This window comes from Phalangium opilio, unplaced genomic scaffold (genome assembly GCF_054372755.1).
Source record: "Phalangium opilio isolate 3A_F unplaced genomic scaffold, DU_Popi_V2 ptg000105l_1, whole genome shotgun sequence".
NCBI lineage: Eukaryota > Metazoa > Arthropoda > Arachnida > Opiliones > Phalangiidae > Phalangium > Phalangium opilio.
The window spans coordinates 7425540-7445976 of record NW_028324207.1 but is presented as its reverse complement, the minus strand read 5'-3'; the positions used below and the strand labels follow the sequence as shown (position 1 = coordinate 7445976).

At 39.8% G+C, this 20437-nt stretch overlaps 1 protein-coding gene across 4 annotated transcripts; it reads left to right on the top strand.

Moving 5' to 3' along the window:
* Nucleotides 1–484: 484 nt before the first annotated feature.
* Nucleotides 485–16528, top strand: LOC149629061 (uncharacterized). Of its 4 annotated transcripts, none has more exons than XM_089851448.1 (9): nucleotides 485–629; nucleotides 1964–2029; nucleotides 2809–2890; nucleotides 2955–3059; nucleotides 3619–3753; nucleotides 3846–3976; nucleotides 4137–4225; nucleotides 4441–5199; nucleotides 14834–16528. In XM_089851448.1, the coding sequence occupies exons 2-9, from the start codon at nucleotides 1980–1982 to the stop codon at nucleotides 16099–16101; spliced, it is 2619 nt and encodes an 872-aa protein (XP_089707574.1). In that variant the 5' UTR covers nucleotides 485–629; nucleotides 1964–1979; the 3' UTR covers nucleotides 16102–16528. The 4 variants fall into 4 exon arrangements, with proteins under 4 accessions (XP_089707574.1, XP_089707572.1, XP_089707573.1 ...); XM_089851446.1 differs by having other exon boundaries at nucleotides 485–681; XM_089851447.1 differs by having other exon boundaries at nucleotides 485–681; nucleotides 1833–2029.
* The last annotated feature ends 3909 nt before the right edge of the window (nucleotides 16529–20437 follow it).

Sequence of the window (20437 nt, the reverse complement as noted above, 5' to 3'; positions counted from 1 at the left end):
TGTAGTTGCAACGAATCATGTCATAATAGAAAAATTATTCAAAATATTGAAGAAGAGACTTTGCTAATTTGAACTTTTTATGAGTTGCATATTGTAATTTACCTGATTTAAATTGTTTTAAAAATTCACTTTCAAGCATAAAAAACCAAAAATATGCATTAAATATGTTAAATATACTTTACTTGGTTGAATTTAGTTTATTTAAATATAATATATTATGTTGCTTAGATTTTGTGGAAGATAGGTAAGTAGTGTTAAGCGTATGGGAAGCGTAGCGAAGTTAAAAGCTATAGGTCTAAGAATCACAAAATTACAGCAACAAAAGGTGAATTTTCGTTTAATTGAAAGAGTTAAAACTAATTAATTTCAGCTGATAAAATTTTGAAGACAAGTATAAATCGATAGTTTATGATGTGTTTAATCTATTTCACTTATAAAATCAAACTTGGCTAATTTTGCCAAGTAAAATACAAGGGTTTCCTGACTATAGGTGAGTCTTCAAGAGGCCGTAGCGAATTATGACGGCACTGCTTCTGCGAACAATTTGAACTATAGACTGTGAATGTGTTGTCGTGTCGTGTGCTGAAGATTAACGAGTCGAATGGACATGCAGTTCCCTCTTTTTTAAGGTGACGGTTCCTCCTTACTGTAAAATTGAAACGTTCATATTATCCCTGACTGGTAAGAATTTATATAAAACTGATAGGAAACGCCCTTTGGTAACGCTAAACAAAACGCTAAATCTTTGTTTATGGCTATGTATGTTATATACTTTTGTAAAATACTGGGGCTCATTCCTTTTTTAAAGCCGTTTTCCATAGTAGGAAATTGATTAGTAGGATAGTAGTATTCCCCCTACGGGAAAAGCAAAACCTGTAATGGAGAAAATAGTATGATTTGCTACATTGTGCCAACTAATCGTTGGTAAATATGCCCCCGTTTTTGTTCTGATCAGCATCATAAATTGCCGCCTTTTCCAAAATATTGCAATTTTACTGTATTTCTGCCGTGAATAGAGGCGCATACTTTGCCCTTCGTGAATAAACAAGCAAAATGAAATGGGGGAGCAATATATTGGCCTTTTAATTAGGGGTCCTTAGTGTCGTACTTGAGAGGCCGGTACAGAATGAACATGCAAAATGAAACCAGGGATAATTACACCGGTCTCTTATTTTTTTTTTAAAGAGAATCGGGCCGATCGGTAGTAGTCAAAATGTAGCTATCCATAGTATTTTCTCCGTCATCGGTTTAGATTTTCAGTCTAGGTAAAATAGTCTAAGGTCAATTAATGACGATTAAAATAATTAATATCAAGTATATTTAACTATTTAAGAAAAACCTCTTAATTGCGTCTAGACTAGGAAAGGTTCATTTTGGTTTCCCAACTTGTTACTACTATTCTACTAAAAACATTTTCTCACTATTGATGGCGGCATCGTCGTATAAATATTCACAGCGAGCTCACCTTGGCTCGGGCTCAAAATTTAAACAATTTTTCCTTAGAGCTCAATGTGAGCTCAAGCTTAGTTTTTGTAAATGAGCTCGGCTCGGGTTCATTCACATAATTTTGACGGGTTCTGCTCGAAGCCTCGAGCCCAACCTAGCTCTAATATCTTTCGCGGTCTCTCCTGGAGCTCTGGCTCAGTCAATTTAGCTAGCTCAAGTGAACTTGCTTTCAAAATGTTCGGGCTCGTAGTTTTGAATTCACCTCGCTGGAGCTCAAGAAAGGCGTACAATTTGACGTATCGTGAGCCCGGGCTCAACCTCAGAAATGTTTTTCATAAAATTTCAGGCTTGGCTCGGGCTCTAAACTTATTTGTCATTTTGAATAGCCTCGCTCAATCTGCGCTCGGGCTCACTGAAATGAAGTGAGCGCGGACAGCTATGATTGTGGTCAATAGGGCATACGGGCTTTCAGACCTGTACTGTACCAAGTAATATTAAATAAACGTTATCTTAACAGGGAAGCTTTACCAAGTATGATGGATTTAGTGAAAGACTGTCGTGTTATGGTCGAACGTTTAAGCTGGTAAGTGATGAATATAATGCAACTTAAATGTAAATAAGGCACGTAACGGATCCAAACCTATCGAAACTACTATGCCTTGAAAAGGAGTGGATAATTATTGCTATTTCAAAAACTAAAAGTACTAGCACAATAAATAATTTTTAAGTGCTAGCAGAAGTATATAATACTTCTCTTCGAGAGAAGTGTACCACAAAGCTGGGTGAGTGTAACGTCGCTCTTCCCAACATCGGAACACTTAGAGCAAGGTTACTAATCCGAATCACATACACGATAAATAGTTCCCTCATCATTACTCTATTAGCGTTTAAATATTTGGCAAGACGCGCTTGTGCATTTTGTCCCACGTCAAGACGAGGTTTGTGGGATGATTGCTGGGGATTTAGGGCCAAACAACTATTGAATTCACCTTACGGTGCGATGGCCATTTGTAGTTTGATGAGCGGGAAAGCAAACTAAAAGGGGGAGCCTGGGAAGAATGACGTTACATAACTAAAGCATTAAGAGAATAAAGAGTGTCATACTTCTTCTATTATAACCTTCTGGTGCTAGTTGTAGTTGTATTCATAAAATGCGCTTGAGGAATTCAGTAGTCTGGGACAAAATTACACTATATTAGTTGTGATGGTTGTGACAACCTTAAATTTTTGCACTAGTTAAGCTTTGCTATCAATTTTCGATCTTTAAGCTTTGATAGGGAAATCTACAATGTATGGGGAACCCTTTTTTGTTATTTGTTCGTTTTTGGTACACCTTCAGTTTGAATAAATATTTTACTTTAGGAAAGATTTACAATTTCACAAACTCCCTTTACTAAGTTCCGAAATGAGTTTAGTAAATCTTCAAAGGGTGGCGATTAAAGAGGTATTTCCGAAATTATTCAGATATTCCCTGTTTGGGGCAAATAGAACGGAAACTTTGTTTTTAGGAACTGAAAGATGAGGAAAATCGTAACTACGATCACTTAAGCAAAGATGATCTGATCAATGAACTAAAAGCCAAGGATGATCGAATCAGCAAACTGGAAGCCGAGGTATTTTTCAAAGCACAGAGGGTACCTTTTATTAGAATTGTGAAATTAAGCTTAAAACCAACGAGAGACCATTTTAGGATCAAACCCAATTTTTTCTTGTGTCCCTTATTGAGTTGATTGGAATTGAATAAAACGTTGAATTCGTCTAAAGCAAAAAACTGAGTGACTTTGTTATTGATTGGAGTGATTCTTATAAGTTACGCGACGAACGGGGACTTAAGGTTTCGATTTTTCAGTCGGTCGGAACACTTATAAAAATTTGAGCTCTCCCAAAATTTTAAAAGTAACGGATTAAGAGAATAAAGCTATGAAAGCGAAACATGGTGCCGAAACCCGGGAAGTAGAACCAAACTCTATGGGTTAAGATTATTGGTGACAACACCTAACAGGATTGTCTCTAATCTCAGGGTATATTGGTAACATGTCCCTCTTTATTAACAAAGAAACCCAACGAGGAGCTTTGTTGCTGATCCCCCTTCTTCCCTTTAAAATACGTTCGGCCAAAGAAAGTCCCGAGAATATTAACTTGAGGGTTGTAACGGAATCTTTTTTTGTTTAGTGTAATGTTTTAATTTCAAACATGGAAAAAGAGAGAGACAAAACAACATTAATGATAAATATGCAATTACACGAAATTGAAAGACTTAATTTGGTCATTAAAGAGCTGGAAAGGAGAATCAAAGGTCAACCGATGGTATGGAATACATTCTTTATTTTCATAGTCTTTAGAAAAGAGAATCGGGTTAAGAATGCGAGTTCAATTATTGTTAATTAATTAAAAAATAGGAGAAAAGTGGAATACATCAATTAGCTAATGATGTGAAAACTGAACCCGATGAAAATGATTCTGGAATGAATGGCCAGGAAGTAACCCTTTCAATTGTGATGCAGCAACAACCAAAAGAGGAAATTCAAAGGTATTTAAAGGGGCGACTTGGGGGTGTTTTGGATGTTTAGTCGATAATGGCAAAACTATTGTCGCTATAACCGTCCATAGACCGTTTATATTACACTAAACATGGCAATCTCTCGCAGATTTTATTTATATTGAAAACGGTACTGTTTTTATTTGAATAGTTTTCCAAGTACAGCTTCTGAGATAATCAACGACATTTCCCAAAATCTACTTGACACGGAGGCCAATAAACTCAAGAAATCTGGTAATGGTACGTAAATTTCGATCGCTTCACTGATGTTAATTAATTATGCTTCTAATTGACGCCGCCTATTGCTGGTAATTGACATAGTCCGTGTAATGTATTGTTTAAAAGGCTTACTAATTGCCAAAGACATCATGTGGCATTATAGTAACGCTTACCCAACCTGATGTAGTTCTCACTTAATAAGACACTTATTAATTTTAATGTTTTTCATTAAATAGGCTCATTGCGAAATGCCGAAGCTGTCAATGTCCAAGGCATGCTGGGTAAAGAAGATATTATTCCAAAATCACCATCTGTTTCTGAGCCTCAAGGCGTTGCGGAGATTGGCGATACAAACACCGAAACTAAAATTCCCTTGAAAAAGGCTGAAAAAATGGGGCTGAGTGTAAGTGTCGCTAAAATGAAATACAGTGACAGTTTGCCTCTTTGCGCGCCTTCACCTGACCTCGAGGTCAAAAACCAAGTCGAAATGTCTCCCGACTCAACGACGGAAAGCGATTCGCCACGTGAATCTCTCGAGAACAATATTAACGTTAACGATTCTTATCGTAAATCGCAAAGTGACTCAACAAAGGATATTACAACTCGGTCACTGAAATTTCGTGTTCCGGAATTGAATGTTGAAGTCGAAAAACATTTGGATCTTTCTCTCGAGGCAGATGTCGAAAGCGATTCCCCAGAAAACGATCTTGATGACAACCAGTCCGGAATCAGTTTGACAGAAGCAAAGAAAACTGATGATAGTAGACAAAATCAAACTGAGAAACTGTCCTTGCCAAATCGGGAGTTTGCTGATTCGGTGTCATTGAGTGTGCCAGTGCGTGTACCTAAACTAGAATGTAACCCAAATGAACTATCAGAATTGACCTCCGTCTCGATGGAAATCGATGAACCCGAAGTTCCGATTGAAGCTGAAAAGAACAGTTCGGTGTCCGACTCGGAGACATTTGAAAATGTCGCTCGAAAGAATTCCGAAGGTAATACCGCGTGGTCTCGTTCGCAAAAGTAATTTTTCCCGCATTGTGTATTCCAATGGGATCTTGGGTTCATTTCTCATTATGTAAAACGGAAGCCATCTGTTGTTGTTTGACGTAAGAACGACTCTGGGTTTAATTGGTTATAAACTCTTTATTAATTTAATTGAAACATTTAAGTTAATTTCCGGGAACGCTACTGACAACTGATATCAGAGAACAGATAACTGGGAACTGACAAACGTTATCGGAATGTTATCCGGTTATATAGTTAAAGCATCGCGATAAAAAATAAAGATTACAAGAATGACCGCGATGCATAAAAGACACAAGTATAGAAAATAGAATCTGGATATAGATAAAAAACAACCGGTACTATCTCTAATTTACAACAGTCCCTCTTAATATCGGTGGTTTCAATCTTCTATCCAGGGGGTGGTCATTTAATTATTTCCAGTCCAAGGGCTTTGACGCAGAAGAGGTGCTTCGGACGGAACAGGCTCTTCGTACAGATGTCGGCTGGCATTTCCTCTGTTGGTAGATACCGCAAGGCTATATGTCCCTGGTCGTAGGTGTCTCGAATGAAGTGGTGCCGGATATCAATGTGCTTCGTTCTGGCATGGAAAACAGGATTCTGAACGAGTTTCTGGGGACCCTGGTTGTCGTTGTACAGCTCGATCGCCTGAACTGATACTCCAAGTTCGTTGAGAAGTCCCTTGAGATATATGGCTTCTTTGGTTGCGTCGGACATTGCCATATATTCTGCTTCTGTACTGGACAAGGCAACAGTTCGCTGTTTCCGGGCTTCCCAGGATACTGCAGCGCCGGCTAGTTTGAAAACATATCCAGTATATGATTTCCTATCTTTCGGACAGCCTCCATAGTCTGCATCAACGAAACCCTGGATTGGCAATCCGGTCTTCCGATAAAGCAACCCATGATGAAGAGTTCCCTTCAGGTATCTCAGAACTCTTTTCCCGGCAATCCAATGAGTTTCGTCATAACTTGTATTGAACTGGCTCAATGCGCTGACTGAATACGCCATATCCGGTCGTGATGACACTACCAGGTACATGAGAGAGCCGACCAGAGATTGATACGGAATTCGACTGATGTCTTCTGCTGCTGGGTGTTCTGGATTTTGCAACTTGTTGTTGGCATCCATTGGAGTCGCTATTGCTTTGGAGTCTTGCATGTTGAAACGTTTCAGAACCGTTTCTGCATATTTCGCTTGGGAAATCCGGATGGTATTTTGTTTTAGATCTTGGTGAAATTCCATTCCGAGACAGTGATGGATTGGCCCCAGGTCCTTCATATCGAATTTTTTCCCAAGTTCAAGCTTTACATCAATCATCCAATCCGGGTTGTTGCTTGCAAGGATCAGATCGTCTACGTAGACTCCAATGATCATAACATCTTCCGCGACTCGTAAAACGTATAAGCAGGGGTCGCTCTTCAATGGTTTCATTCCAATATCCGAAAGTCTTTGATGTAACTTCTTGTACCATTGACGGCCCGATTGTTTTAGGCCGTAGAGGGATTTCTTGATACGACAGACTTTATGTCCCTCTTCTTCCAGGTCGCTGGTCCATTTCTTTGCTCTGGCAATGATTGACTTGTCGAACCGGGTTGACTTGACGATTTTTTCGAGAGATTCTGTTAGTCCTTCCGGGACGACCATATATATTTCTTCCTCGAGTTCGCCATTAAGATAGGCCGTGACGACATCCATTTGGTGGACTTCCAAACCGATTTCCACAGCAAGGGCCATAAGCAGTCTTATGGAGCTGGATCTAATGACGGGTGCGAACGTCTCTTGGTAGTCGATCCCTGGTCTCTGGGCAAAACCTTTCGCTACGAGCCTGGCTTTCCTTTTCTCTACTTCTCCGCTGGGTAAGTACTTCGTTCGGAAGACTAGACGATTTCCAAGGACCTTCTGGTTTTCCGGACAGTCAACGATGTCCCAGGTTTCGCACTTGATAAGCGAAACGAACTCTTCCGTTACTGCTTTCCTCCAATCGTTTGCGTACGGAGAAGCCAGGGCTTGATTCATGGACAAAGGTTCTGATAAGATAGCTAGGTTTGCTAACTCATCGGACAGGGTTTCTTGCTCGTCAGTAGCCTCTTCAGTAGACTCTTCTGAGACGCTCGGAATCATGTTGAACGATTTCTTCGGTCGTCCGGGTACTCCAGTTCTTATTTTCTTCGGTCTTCCGGGACCTTTCTTCAGAATGAGGGTTTCTGAGGGCTCTTCGAAGATGTCCTCGTTTTCCTGGTCATTAGATTCTTCCGGGGTTTCATCTTTGAACTCCTTTTTGACTTCTTTGAATTCTTCTCTGCCTGACGGTTTTGCAGCGTGTGTAGTGGCCGGGACTTCGATTTCGCCTTTAGCTTTGCTTCCGTATTTCAGGTTGACTTCTTAAGTGACGAAATCATCATATCCGCCTTGTTTATTAAATTCTCCCTGGAACTTGACATTTCGACTTCGGTAAATTTGCTTCTCGGACGGAACCCGAGTCGATAGGCCTTCCAGACTTGAGAATAGCCGATGAAAACGCATTCTTTGCTCCTGGCTGCAAACTTCCCCTTCCTTTTATTTTCGTCCAACAGCAAAGCTTTGTCGCCGAAAATCTTCAAATGTTGCAGGGATGGCTTCTTTCCGGTCCATCTGGTAAATGGTACTTCTCCATTTATGCTCCGGGAAGGACAACGGTTTCGAATGTAATTAGCCGTGGCCATCGCTTCTGCCCAGAATGATGGTGGAAGTTGCGCTTGTATCATCATACATCGGGCCATATCCAGGAGTGTTCTGTTCTTTCTTTCAGCAATGCCATTCTGTTCCGGGGTGTATGGAACGGTGAGTCTTCTTTTTATCCCAGAGTCTTTCAGGAATCTGTCGAATTCATTGTTGCAGTATTCGGTTCCGTTATCGGAACCGGTTTCCACTTCAGCTCGATGCTTGAATTCTTTGAAGGCTTTCAACACTTCGCTCTTGTGTTTTAAAAAACTGACTTCACTCCACCGGGAATAATCATCAGCGAAAACGACGATGTACTTGGCTCCGGTCATCGACGTTACTCTCATCGGCCCGCATACGTCAGAGTGTACTATTTCCAGGACATGCGAGGTTCGGCTATCTTCGTTTTTCAGGAACGGCTCCTTCGATTGCTTTCCTTTGATACAGATTTGGCAGATTCCCAGGCTCCCATCTTTTTCAATGTTGAGTCAAATTCTTCTGGGCCATTTCCATTAAACTTCTCTCGTTCAAGTGACCGAGTAGGAAATGCTAGTTCTCCAGGTTGCTTCTAGGCTTTATTTCCGCTTGCACTGCATGGACAGTTTCTTCAGCCTTTCTCAGGAAATAAAGGTCTCCAACTCTGTCAGCAACTGCAATCACTTCCCCGGTTGCCGTTTTAATCCAGGGCTGCGACTTCTTGAATGTGACCTCATGTCCTTTGTCTGTCATCTTGGCAATGGATAGGAGATTTGTTCTTAAATCCGGGACATGAAGGGCTCGTTCCAGGCGAAGAATTCGATTGTCGCTGCCATTCGTTGCGGGTACTTTTACTTCGCCAACACCTCGTATCTTCGTTGACTCTGTAGTGGCCAGGTTTAAAGATTTCGTGGTCTCTTCGTAATCATTGAAGCAGTCTCTCTTGGAAGTCATATGTGAGGTAGCTCCGCCGTCCAGGCACCAGGAATCTTGATCAGCCTTCAGGTGCAATGCGAATTCTTCCTCGGCCAAATTTTCTGCCAGTATATGATGGGCGTTTTCTTTCTTTCTGGTTCTTATGCCTGAACCATTGTTTCTGTCGGGGCAATCGGCTACCTTGTGGCCGGGTTTCCTGCATCCATGACACTTGTACTTAAAGGTCGTGCTTCCTCGTCCACATGAACCTCTTCCTCTACCCCTTTCTGCAGTTGTCCGGGAAAAGTGGTTACTGCCCATCATCGCATTCTGCACGGGTTCGTCTTCCCTGGAGTTCTTGGCGTCCGATTCCTCCAGGACCTTTATTTTTAAGGCTTCTGGATCAGGTAACGTATCCCTGGACTCTATTGCACACCGGAAGTTCTCGTACGATTCTGGTAGACTGTATAACAACACAATGGCCTGTAGATCGTTGTTTACAGCTACTCCCATGTCAGCCAAATTGTCTACTGCATCGAAAAATTCTCGGACGTGATCCAGGACATCTTCTCCCTCCTTCATTTTCTTGAGGGTCAGTTTCTTCAGCAGCGTGGCTTTCCGGGCAGGTCCACTGGACTGGTAGATGGATTCGAGCTTCTGCCATACTTCCCGTGAGGTCTTGCAATTCTTTACTTGCTTCAACTCCGACGGACTGATCGACAAGATTAGGTCCGCTCTTGCTTTTCGATCATTACTGTCCCAGGTAGCGACCGCCTGGGCGTTGCCTTCCGTTCCCCGTACCAGAGTTGTCCTTGTTGAAGTTCCATCTACGTACTCCCAGAGGTCGTTCTTTTGAAGCAGGGCTTCCACTTGCATTTTCCAGGTATCATAATTATCTTTCGTTAACGTCTCGATTCGTCCCAGGTGATTTCCGGTCATTCTTCTGACTCCGCACCTTCAGGATAATCTTCCCGGCGTTGAACTTCGTATGACTTCTAAACCTCTGCGCAGTGGAAGCGTGCTGGGCCCATAACCTGTTGTTGTTTGACGCAAGAACGACTCTGGGTTTAATTGGTTAAAAACACTTTATTAATTTAATTGAAACATTTAAGTTAATTTCCGGGAACGCTACTGACAACTGATATCTGAGAACAGATAACTGGGAACTGACAAACGTTATCGGAATGTTATCCGGTTATACAGGGTGTTTCTGATAAGTCTGCCATAAATCAAGGGGCGTGTTCTTTGGGTCAAACTGAGTGGAAAGTGTCAAAGAACATGGGGTGTACAAGAATTTGCAACGAAGATATGGCCCCCCAAACATTGGCCCCTAAAACAAGAAAATATTCGAAAATGTAGACTAAAACAAATTCAGCCTTATCAACTTGTTTAGAAATATGAGACAATTTCAATAGTTTCCCTCTAACATCGTTATTGAACTTTCACCTGGCAGATGTGTATTAAATGAGTAGAAGTATGCCTACTCTAGTAAAGTAAATTCAAAGTATCATGGTACCTTTCGGTTGGTATTACTTTTATTCTTAACAAGTTAACATGGACGTTACAGGTATTGTTCAAAATGTCCACCAACGGCGTTAAGACAAACATGAACCCGTCTTTCGAAAGATTCTTGGACATGTTGGAAGATTCCTGGCATGTTCCTGATTGTTTGACAACCTTCAATAATTCGTCTTCGCAAGTCTTCCTCATCACGGACTCCATTCTTGTACACGATGTCTTTGAGATGACCCCAAAGATAGAAATCGCACGGATTTAAATCCGGAGATCTGGCTGGCCACGCAACTGGTCCTCCACGCCCAATCCACCTCAAATTAAACGTAGCATTAAGATGTTCTCTAACTGCACGGCTGAAATGTGGGGGTGCCCCGTCGTGCATAAACCACATGTCACGAAGTAATGCTAACGGTATGTCCTCGAGTAGTTCAGGTAAAGTGTCTCTTAAGAACGTGAGATATGCTTCACCATTTAGTCTGGGTGGAAGAAAATGCGGACCTAGTAAATGATTACCGACAATGCCGCACCATACGTTTAAAGAAAATTGCTGTTGGTGACTTCTAACACTAGTTGCGTGTGGGTTTAATTGGCGCCATTCGTGGTGGTTGTGATAGTTCAGAATTCCATCCCGGGAAAAATGTGCCTCGTCGGTTACTAAAAGGACCCGTGGAAATTGATTGTCCTCTACTCTGGCCAAAAACCACTCGCAAAAGTCGATGCGTCTTGGATAATCTGCCGGGTTAAGAGCTTGCACCTTTTGAATATGATACGGGTGAAACTGATGTCCGCGGAGAATTCGCCAGACCAAAACGTGATTAACATGTAATTGTCGTCCAACTTGTCTGGTACTTGTCGAGGGGTCCTCATCGAACATGGCAAGGACGTCTTCCTCGATTTCCTCCATGTCTTCTGGAATGTCTCGCTCTCGAACGTTGTTGGGTTGTACTTGTCCGATGTCCCTCAAGCGCCTGTCAACAGCCTCGAACGTACGACGATTTGGTATGCGTCGTTGCGGAAATTGTTCCTGGTATCGCCGCTGTGCTTCCACTGAATTGCCCTGCGCCAGTCCATACATGAGATGCATGTCTGCATATTCTGCATTGGTATACGCCATACTGTACTACCACACGTTCGTTCGAAGTGATACTGTGACGTTATCAACAACATCGCGTTACTTTATAGCAAACCACCGTTTAGTTTTTACGTTTGCGTCATGACTGTCAGCATTGTTTTTTATTCACGGACTTCATTCTTGTACACGATGTCAAAAAAATCTTTGAGATGACCCCAAAGACTTTTTAGCAAACCACCGTTTATTGTTTACGTTTGTGAATAAAAAACAATGCTGACAGTCATGACGCAAACGTAAAAACTAAACGGTGGTTTGCTATAAAGTAACGCGATGTTGTTGATAACGTCACAGTATCACTTCGAACGAACGTGTGGTAGTACAGTATGGCGTATACCAATGCAGAATATGCAGACATGCATCTCATGTATGGACTGGCGCAGGGCAATTCAGTGGAAGCACAGCGGCGATACCAGGAACAATTTCCGCAACGACGCATACCAAATCGTCGTACGTTCGAGGCTGTTGACAGGCGCTTGAGGGACATCGGACAAGTACAACCCAACAACGTTCGAGAGCGAGACATTCCAGAAGACATGGAGGAAATCGAGGAAGACGTCCTTGCCATGTTCGATGAGGACCCCTCGACAAGTACCAGACAAGTTGGACGACAATTACATGTTAATCACGTTTTGGTCTGGCGAATTCTCCGCGGACATCAGTTTCACCCGTATCATATTCAAAAGGTGCAAGCTCTTAACCCGGCAGATTATCCAAGACGCATCGACTTTTGCGAGTGGTTTTTGGCCAGAGTAGAGGACAATCAATTTCCACGGGTCCTTTTAGTAACCGACGAGGCACATTTTTCCCGGGATGGAATTCTGAACTATCACAACCACCACGAATGGCGCCAATTAAACCCACACGCAACTAGTGTTAGAAGTCACCAACAGCAATTTTCTTTAAACGTATGGTGCGGCATTGTCGGTAATCATTTACTAGGTCCGCATTTTCTTCCACCCAGACTAAATGGTGAAGCATATCTCACGTTCTTAAGAGACACTTTACCTGAACTACTCGAGGACATACCGTTAGCATTACTTCGTGACATGTGGTTTATGCACGACGGGGCACCCCCACATTTCAGCCGTGCAGTTAGAGAACATCTTAATGCTACGTTTAATTTGAGGTGGATTGGGCGTGGAGGACCAGTTGCGTGGCCAGCCAGATCTCCGGATTTAAATCCGTGCGGTTTCTATCTTTGGGGTCATCTCAAAGACATCGTGTACAAGAATGAAGTCCGTGATGAGGAAGACTTGCGAAGACGAATTATTGAAGGTTGTCAAACAATCAGGAACATGCCAGGAATCTTCCAACATGTCCAAGAATCTTTCGAAAGACGGGTTCATGTTTGTCTTAACGCCGTTGGTGGACATTTTGAACAATACCTGTAACGTCCATGTTAACTTGTTAAGAATAAAAGTAATACCAACCGAAAGGTACCATGATACTTTGAATTTACTTTACTAGAGTAGGCATACTTCTACTCATTTAATACACTTCTGCCAGGTGAAAGTTCAATAACGATGTTAGAGGGAAACTATTGAAATTGTCTCATTATTTCTAAACAAGTTGATAAGGCTGAATTTGTTTTAGTCTACATTTTCGAATATTTTCTTGTTTTAGGGGCCAATGTTTGGGGGCCCATATCTTCGTTGCAAATTCTTGTACACCCCATGTTCTTTGACACTTTCCACTCAGTTTGACCCAAAGAACACGCCCCTTGATTTATGGCAGACTTATCAGAAACACCCTGTATAGTTAAGGCATCGCGATAAAAAATAAAGATTACAAGAATGACCGCGATGCATAAAAACACAAGTATAGAAAATAGAATCTGGATATAGATAAAAAACAACCGGTATTATCTCTAATTTACAACACTATCTAGGTGAAAAGGAGAAAACCTTTTACTTGAGTGAGGCATTTGCTCCAAATTAGGGAAAATCTTGGGCATTTGAGGTGTGTCGTCAAAAGTTTCGATCAAAGCACGCCATGATCACAGGACTGGATTAGGTGGGGGGGGGCACTGGTCCCCGGGCGCAAGGCTTGTTGGGGGCGCATTGAGTTAATCTATTCCCCCTTAGCAAACATTTCATGTTCTATTTTCCCGGCTTAAGGGGGCGCGTTTTATCTCGGCCCCGGTTGCCAAATTGCTTAATCCGGCACTCAGAATAGTCGGGAATAGCCTATAAAGGTGTCTGCGATTTTTACCTCTCCGTGTGACGTAGTCCAGGAGAGGTTCTGTAACGGCCGTGTCTGTGTGTCTGTCTGTCTGTCCGTTGTTACACCCACGTGACCGCGTTCGCAGTTTGCGTATCGGAGCAAACGTGTTCGCCATCTCCGAACTGCTTTCACAGTCACGGAAATGGCTCCTCTACTTGAGTTCTCACACCACCATCTTCTGGTCTTTGTCCATCCCACACGGACACCAGTCTGTTCTTACTGGCTTCTAATCACCACCATCTTCTGTTCTTTGTCAATCCCACATTGACACCAGTCTGCACTTACACTCGCATCTAACACCACCATCCACTGGTCTTCCGTCTATTCCACATAGACACCAATCTGTATCATTGGCTTCTACTCCATTATCATCGTTTGGTTTTAGGATATACGCGGCGATCAGCTAGGGTTACGAGAAACGTCTAGCCTCCCTAAAGTGGGATCGCCACCAAAGGTTTTCGCAATTGCGCTTTTTCCTTACTATTATAATGGAAACGAATCGTATATATACCCCAAATTTGAATAAAGCCGGCAAGAGAGGTACCCTTCACTTTAAACGTCAATATTAGCAAAGTTTGAGAAGATAATAGGTATAACTTTATTTTAAACGATTTAACTATTATTAATGTTAATTATTGAAGATTAAAATAATTTAAATAATTATATTTATTTAAATATTAAAGATAAACCTCTCGTGCAAAGAGAGGGATTATCATTGCCTCCGATATCTACCAAGGCCCGTGCATGTGATATATTTCCTTCATTGCCTCCTATATCTATCAAGGCCCGTGCATTGTGATATATTTCATTCATTGCCTCCTATATCTATGAAGGCCCGTGCATTGCGATATATTTTTCAAAACAACAACAAAAATGGGAAACCCCAACTCAGAAACATAATAACGTTTTCATTGGATACTTAAGTTTATATAATCTTCTTGACACGGAGAGGTAATATTTTGGTTTTCCCAACTTGTTATCCGAAAGTATCGTTCGACGAGCTCTGTTTCCATCTTTCCTAATCTTTCATTCAGGATGTTTTTATTAAAGACCTTTTATTATGAAATGCCCTTGGGTGTTATTATTGTATTTTTGATGCAAAATTGGAAAGGATATATGGAGTTTTTATGTTTTTGTAGGTAAAAGCAGGAAGAAACGTTCAACTCGGTTCAAATATTCTACTGAATATAAAAGAGGTCTACAACGTCATATTATAAAAGGTAACAAAGGAAAACGCTTCAAATGTGGTCAGTGTGACTTTGCCAGCACAAACAAGAGTCATTTGATCAGACATAAACGCATTCATAGTGGTGAAAAACCATTCAAATGTTATCAGTGTAACTATGCGTGTGCGCATAAGAGTTATTTGATCTTGCATCAACGCATTCACAGTGGTGAAAAACCATTCAAATGTGATCACTGTAACTATGCGTGTGCGCGTAAGAGTCATTTGAATTCACATCAACGCATTCACAGTGGTGAAAAACCATTCAAATGTGATCAGTGTAACTATGCGTGTGCGCATAAGAGTCAATTGATCGCGCATCAACGCATTCATAGTGGTGAAAAACCATTCAAATGTGATCACTGTAACTATGCGTGTGCGCAAAAGAGTCTTTTGATCGAACATCAACGCATTCACAGTGGTGAAAAACCATTCAAATGTGATCACTGTAACTATGCGTGTGCGCATAAGAGTTATTTCATCGCGCATCAACGCATTCACAGTGGTGAAAAACCATTCAAATGTGATCACTGTAACTATGCGTGTGCGCGTAAGAGTTATTTGATCTTGCATCAACGCATTCATAGTGGTGAAAAACCATTCAAATGTGATCACTGTAACTATGCGTGTGCGCGTAAGAGTCATTTGAATTCACATCAACGCATTCACAGTGGTGAAAAACCATTCAAATGTGATCAGTGTAACTATGCGTGTGCGCATAAGAGTCAATTGATCGCGCATCAACGCATTCATAGTGGTGAAAAACCATTCAAATGTGATCACTGTAACTATGCGTGTGCGCAAAAGAGTCATTTGATCGAACATCAACGCATTCACAGTGGTGAAAAACCATTCAAATGTGATCACTGTAACTATGCGTGTGCGCATAAGAGTTATTTGATCTTGCATCAACGCATTCACAGTGGTGAAAAACCATTCAAATGTGGTCACTGTAACTATGCGTGTGCGCGTAAGAGTCATTTGATCGAACATCAACGCATTCACAGTGGTGAAAAACCATTCAAATGTGATCACTGTAACTATGCGTGTGCGAGTAAGAGTTATTTCATCGCGCATCAACGCATTCACAGTGGTGAAAAACCATTCAAATGTGATCAGTGTGAATATGCAAGTACGCGTAAGAGTCATTTGAATTCACATCAACGCATTCACAATGGTTAAAAACCCTTCAAATGTCATCAGTGTGGCTGTGGATTCAGGCAGAAGCGTCATTTCATATTACATAAACGTACAAGTCATACGAATGAATCGATGGATTTGAAGACTGCTCTGAAATGTAAAATTTCTTTTTCTTTTAATCATACCATGAATAAAGTGTTGGACAAAAAACATCTGTCGTCCTCTTTTGTAAAAAATGGGCCGAAACTGTTTATGTTTTCACCATTCTGAATTGTATTAACGAAAGGGTTGCGCATTTTCCTATTGTTACACCGCCGTTTTCAGAATTCATTTCTTTTTAAATGCGGTAAAATTCCCAGAGGATGCTAAAATAAAAAATTTGATAAACCAAAATAAACCTCTCGAGTCCAGACGTAATTAGGAGGTTTTTCTTAATTAATTGAATAAATAAATAAATAAATCACTCAAATTAATTATTTTATTCGTCACTAATTTACCTTAAATCTAGTAGAGTCGTTTTAAGAAACGAAATTCCTAAAATCATTAAGAAAATCCCGTCAGGGATTTTCTATTTATACTCAATCCGAAATCCTAATGTTAAACTCTATGGAGCTTAACATTATGAGGACAGAGGTGGAAAAATTTTCGGGACCAAGGGGGTACACTTTTTTCACAGCCTAACTTTACAGCACTAGCAAAGGCTGAAAAGGTATAGTATCTCATTTCTCTTAGTGTAAGGTTAACTTGGCGTTTTTGTATAGGTTTCAAAAAAAAAAAATTTTTAAACCACGCGCTAGCTCACGCGCCAGCACGCGCTGAATTTCAATAAAAGTTTCAATTCAAATCTCGCGCTTAATTTCACCATTTTGATTCTCTAATTAAGTTCCCGTGATTTTTTTTAAAACTTTTTGGGCCTATTTTTTGTCTTTCTAAGCCTAAGGTTAACTGATCACAAAGAAATAGTTGGAGAATTTTTATAATTTTCACATGGTTTCAAAGAATATTTAGCATAGTGTGATTTTATACAGTGCATTGTATTATCCGACCATTCTAATTTCCAAATGTAAGTTACGATTTAGTGAAATACTATATAATTAGTCTTAAAAAAATTGGACGGTTGAGTTTGACTATTCCAGAACTAATTTATTCCCAAATAACGATTCTCCCCAAAAAGGGACAGATATTATACAAAAACGAGTTTTGCTTCGCAGTCCTTAAAAAACTGCATTTATACACAATCCGCGACACTTTTTCGAACCCACAAAGGGCCAGAAACTAGAAATTATTATATGTATTGCAATTTGAAATGAAGTTTATTCGATATGAGAAATTTGCTTTTAATTGCGTAGTTCAAACATTTGTTATGATTAGAAATTTTACAACAAACACGGGTATAAATGCCGCGTTTCGGAACCATGCAAGAGCTAAATCAAGGACGATTATGACTTGATACCCGTTTGTAATGCTAAACGAAAAAATCCCCTTTTTAGGGTTAGCGTCCCATAGAAAAAGCATTACATTTTACCCGGTTTTTTAGGGAAATTGTCATAGGCGATACGGAAAAACTACAGCGAAGTTAGTTTTCGGAATACTTTCAAATTAACAAGCATTTACTAAATGAGAAACTTACCTGTTTAGTTTTTAAATAAATGAAGTCTAATTTTTGTAATTTAACTAATTAATTATGCCTCGAATTCCCTATTTCATAGCAGACGACAGTAGGGCAACGCTAATTAATTTTTTGATATTTCATCCGAGCTTTAACACCTTTATTTGGATTTTCTAATGAACTATAACGCCCTTAAAAACCAAAATTGTTTTTATCAGGTCCAATTTTTGTCTAAAAAAGAAATTCAGGTAACTAATTACAGTTAATAGAGGTTTTAATACCGTTTGAAGTAATTTTTCGACGTTCGTTTTGGCCAAGGCTTAAGTTGAATTTTGGTAAGTCTGTGACTCTGTGTAATATACTCTTTATAGCGTCTTTCGTCTTTAAGATTATAAAAAAAGCTGATTTCCAGCTCTGTTTTGGAATTTGATACAGTCTGCTTCGTTTCATGCTAGAGAAACATATCCTAAGTTCCTAACCCTAGGTTTTACACTTTAAAATACTACTGGAAAGATGACCAAAAGTGTTTTCGCTTGGCAGTTAAGACAGTGGTATTTACGTAAGCGCAAGTCCCCAAAACTGTAAGTTTAACATTTTAGGGCAATTGGTAATCTAGATTAATTACCCTTAATTGGTAATCTAGATTAATTACCCTTAATTGGTAATCTAGATTAATTACCCTTAATTGGTAATCTAGATTAATTACCCTTAATTGGTAATCTAGATTAATTACCCTTAATTGGTAATCTAGATTAATTACCTTTAATTGGTAATCTAGATTAATTACCCTTAATTGGTAATCTAGATTAATTACCTTTAATTGGTAATCTAGATTAATTACCCTTAATTGGTAATCTAGATTAATTACCCTTAATTGGTAATCTAGATTAATTACCTTTAATTGGTAATCTAGATTAATTACCCTTAATTGGTAATCTAGATTAATTACCCTTAATTGGTAATCTAGATTAATTACCTATAATTGGTTATCTAGTTTGATTACCGCTATTTGGTAATCTAGTTTAATAACCTCTAATTGGTAATCTAGTTTAATAACCTCTAATTGGTAATCTAGTTTAATAACCTCTAATTGGTAATCTAGTTCAATAACCTCTAATTGGTAATCTAGTTTAATAACCTCTAATTGATAATTTATTTTAAGTACGTTTAATTGGTAAACTAGTTTAATAATCTTTAACAGATAATCTAGTCTAATCATCTTTTATTGGTAATCCAGTTTAATTAGCAGGGAAAAGTTAAAATGTCCTTTAATCTAGCTATTTGTTCTAAGAATTTGACTATATCCGCGACAATTTAGACCCAATTGATGGCGTCAAAGCAGCGGCCGCATCAACGTCACGGCGGCAATATTAAAGCCGTCTTATCTCACTTTCGATAGGCCATTCCAACCAAAGAAGAAACAATCGGATTATTATGAGGCAACTATACGTTAAAAATGGCCAATATTGGTCACGCTGATATTTCCTAGTCCAACAGTGTATAAATGCCAAATATCGCAGATTTTGGCAGTTTTTAAAATTTAAATTAAACATACTTAAAATTAATTTTTCTTAATAACAAGAAAAACGGTCCTAGATTATAGCTATTTTTACCGTCGCGAGTTCCCAAAGTTCGACCCCCCCCCACCCCTCTCATTCTGCCAAATCGACGCTGGTAACAGGAACTTCAATATTATGGAAATATGTATAATGTATTCCCATCTCTTACCTTCCACAAGGCATTTTGCTTAGGTTCCCCTTGATGAGAGAAAAAAGGTATAGATAAGCCTCACCCCTAACTTTCAAAGTGAGACAGAAAATAATATTTTTAATTCAAACTCATCACTCAGGAGGCTCTGGAAAGCTTCGATAATTTCGTCACGTGACCTAACAACTTCCGACTCACTTAAGATCCACTTCACATCCGCTTGTACACCATACATTTGGTGACCCGCTTTTGCGTCAAGTTTGGAATCCGAATTCATACATATCCAAGTGTTGCAGCGATTTTACATATATGTATTTGGTTCCATTTTTTATCAATGGGTGACATCACACTTGGCGAGGGGTCGGACGTTTTTGAAAAAGTGTACGGGATTTCGAAATCCAATTTGATTTCTCCGGATTTCTTCGGATTTCGTTTGATTTCGTCGATTTTTTCCCTTGATTTCGTTGGATTTTGAAGTTTATCTCATGAGTTCCTTGGATTTTGCGATTTTTCCCGTGATTTCGTCGGATTTTGTGATTTCATTTGATTTTGGATTCGTCGTGAATTTAACGGATTTCGCGATTTCTTTACTGATTTCGTGATTTCTTTACTGATTTCGTGATTTCTTTACTGATTTCGTGATTTCTTTACTGATTTCGTGATTTCTTTACTGATTTCGTGATTTCTTTGCTGATTTCGCATTTTTTTTTGATTTCGAAATCAGCCTTGATTTCGGATTTTTTATTTGATTTCGAAATCAGCCTTGATTTCGGATTTTTTATTTGATTTCGAAATCAGCCTTGATTTCGGATTTTTTATTTGATTTCGAAATCAGCCTTGATTTCGGATTTTTTATTTGATTTCGTAATCAGCCTTGATTTCGGATTTTTTATTTGATTTCGAAACCAGCCTTGATTTCGGATTTCTTAAGTTGGATTTCACGGGTAGCGTACGGGATTTCTTAAGTTGGATTTCACGGGTAGCGTACGGGATTTCATGAATGACCGACCCCTCGACACTTCGTCTATCTAAAACAGCTCTAAGTCTCAATAAAACATCTAA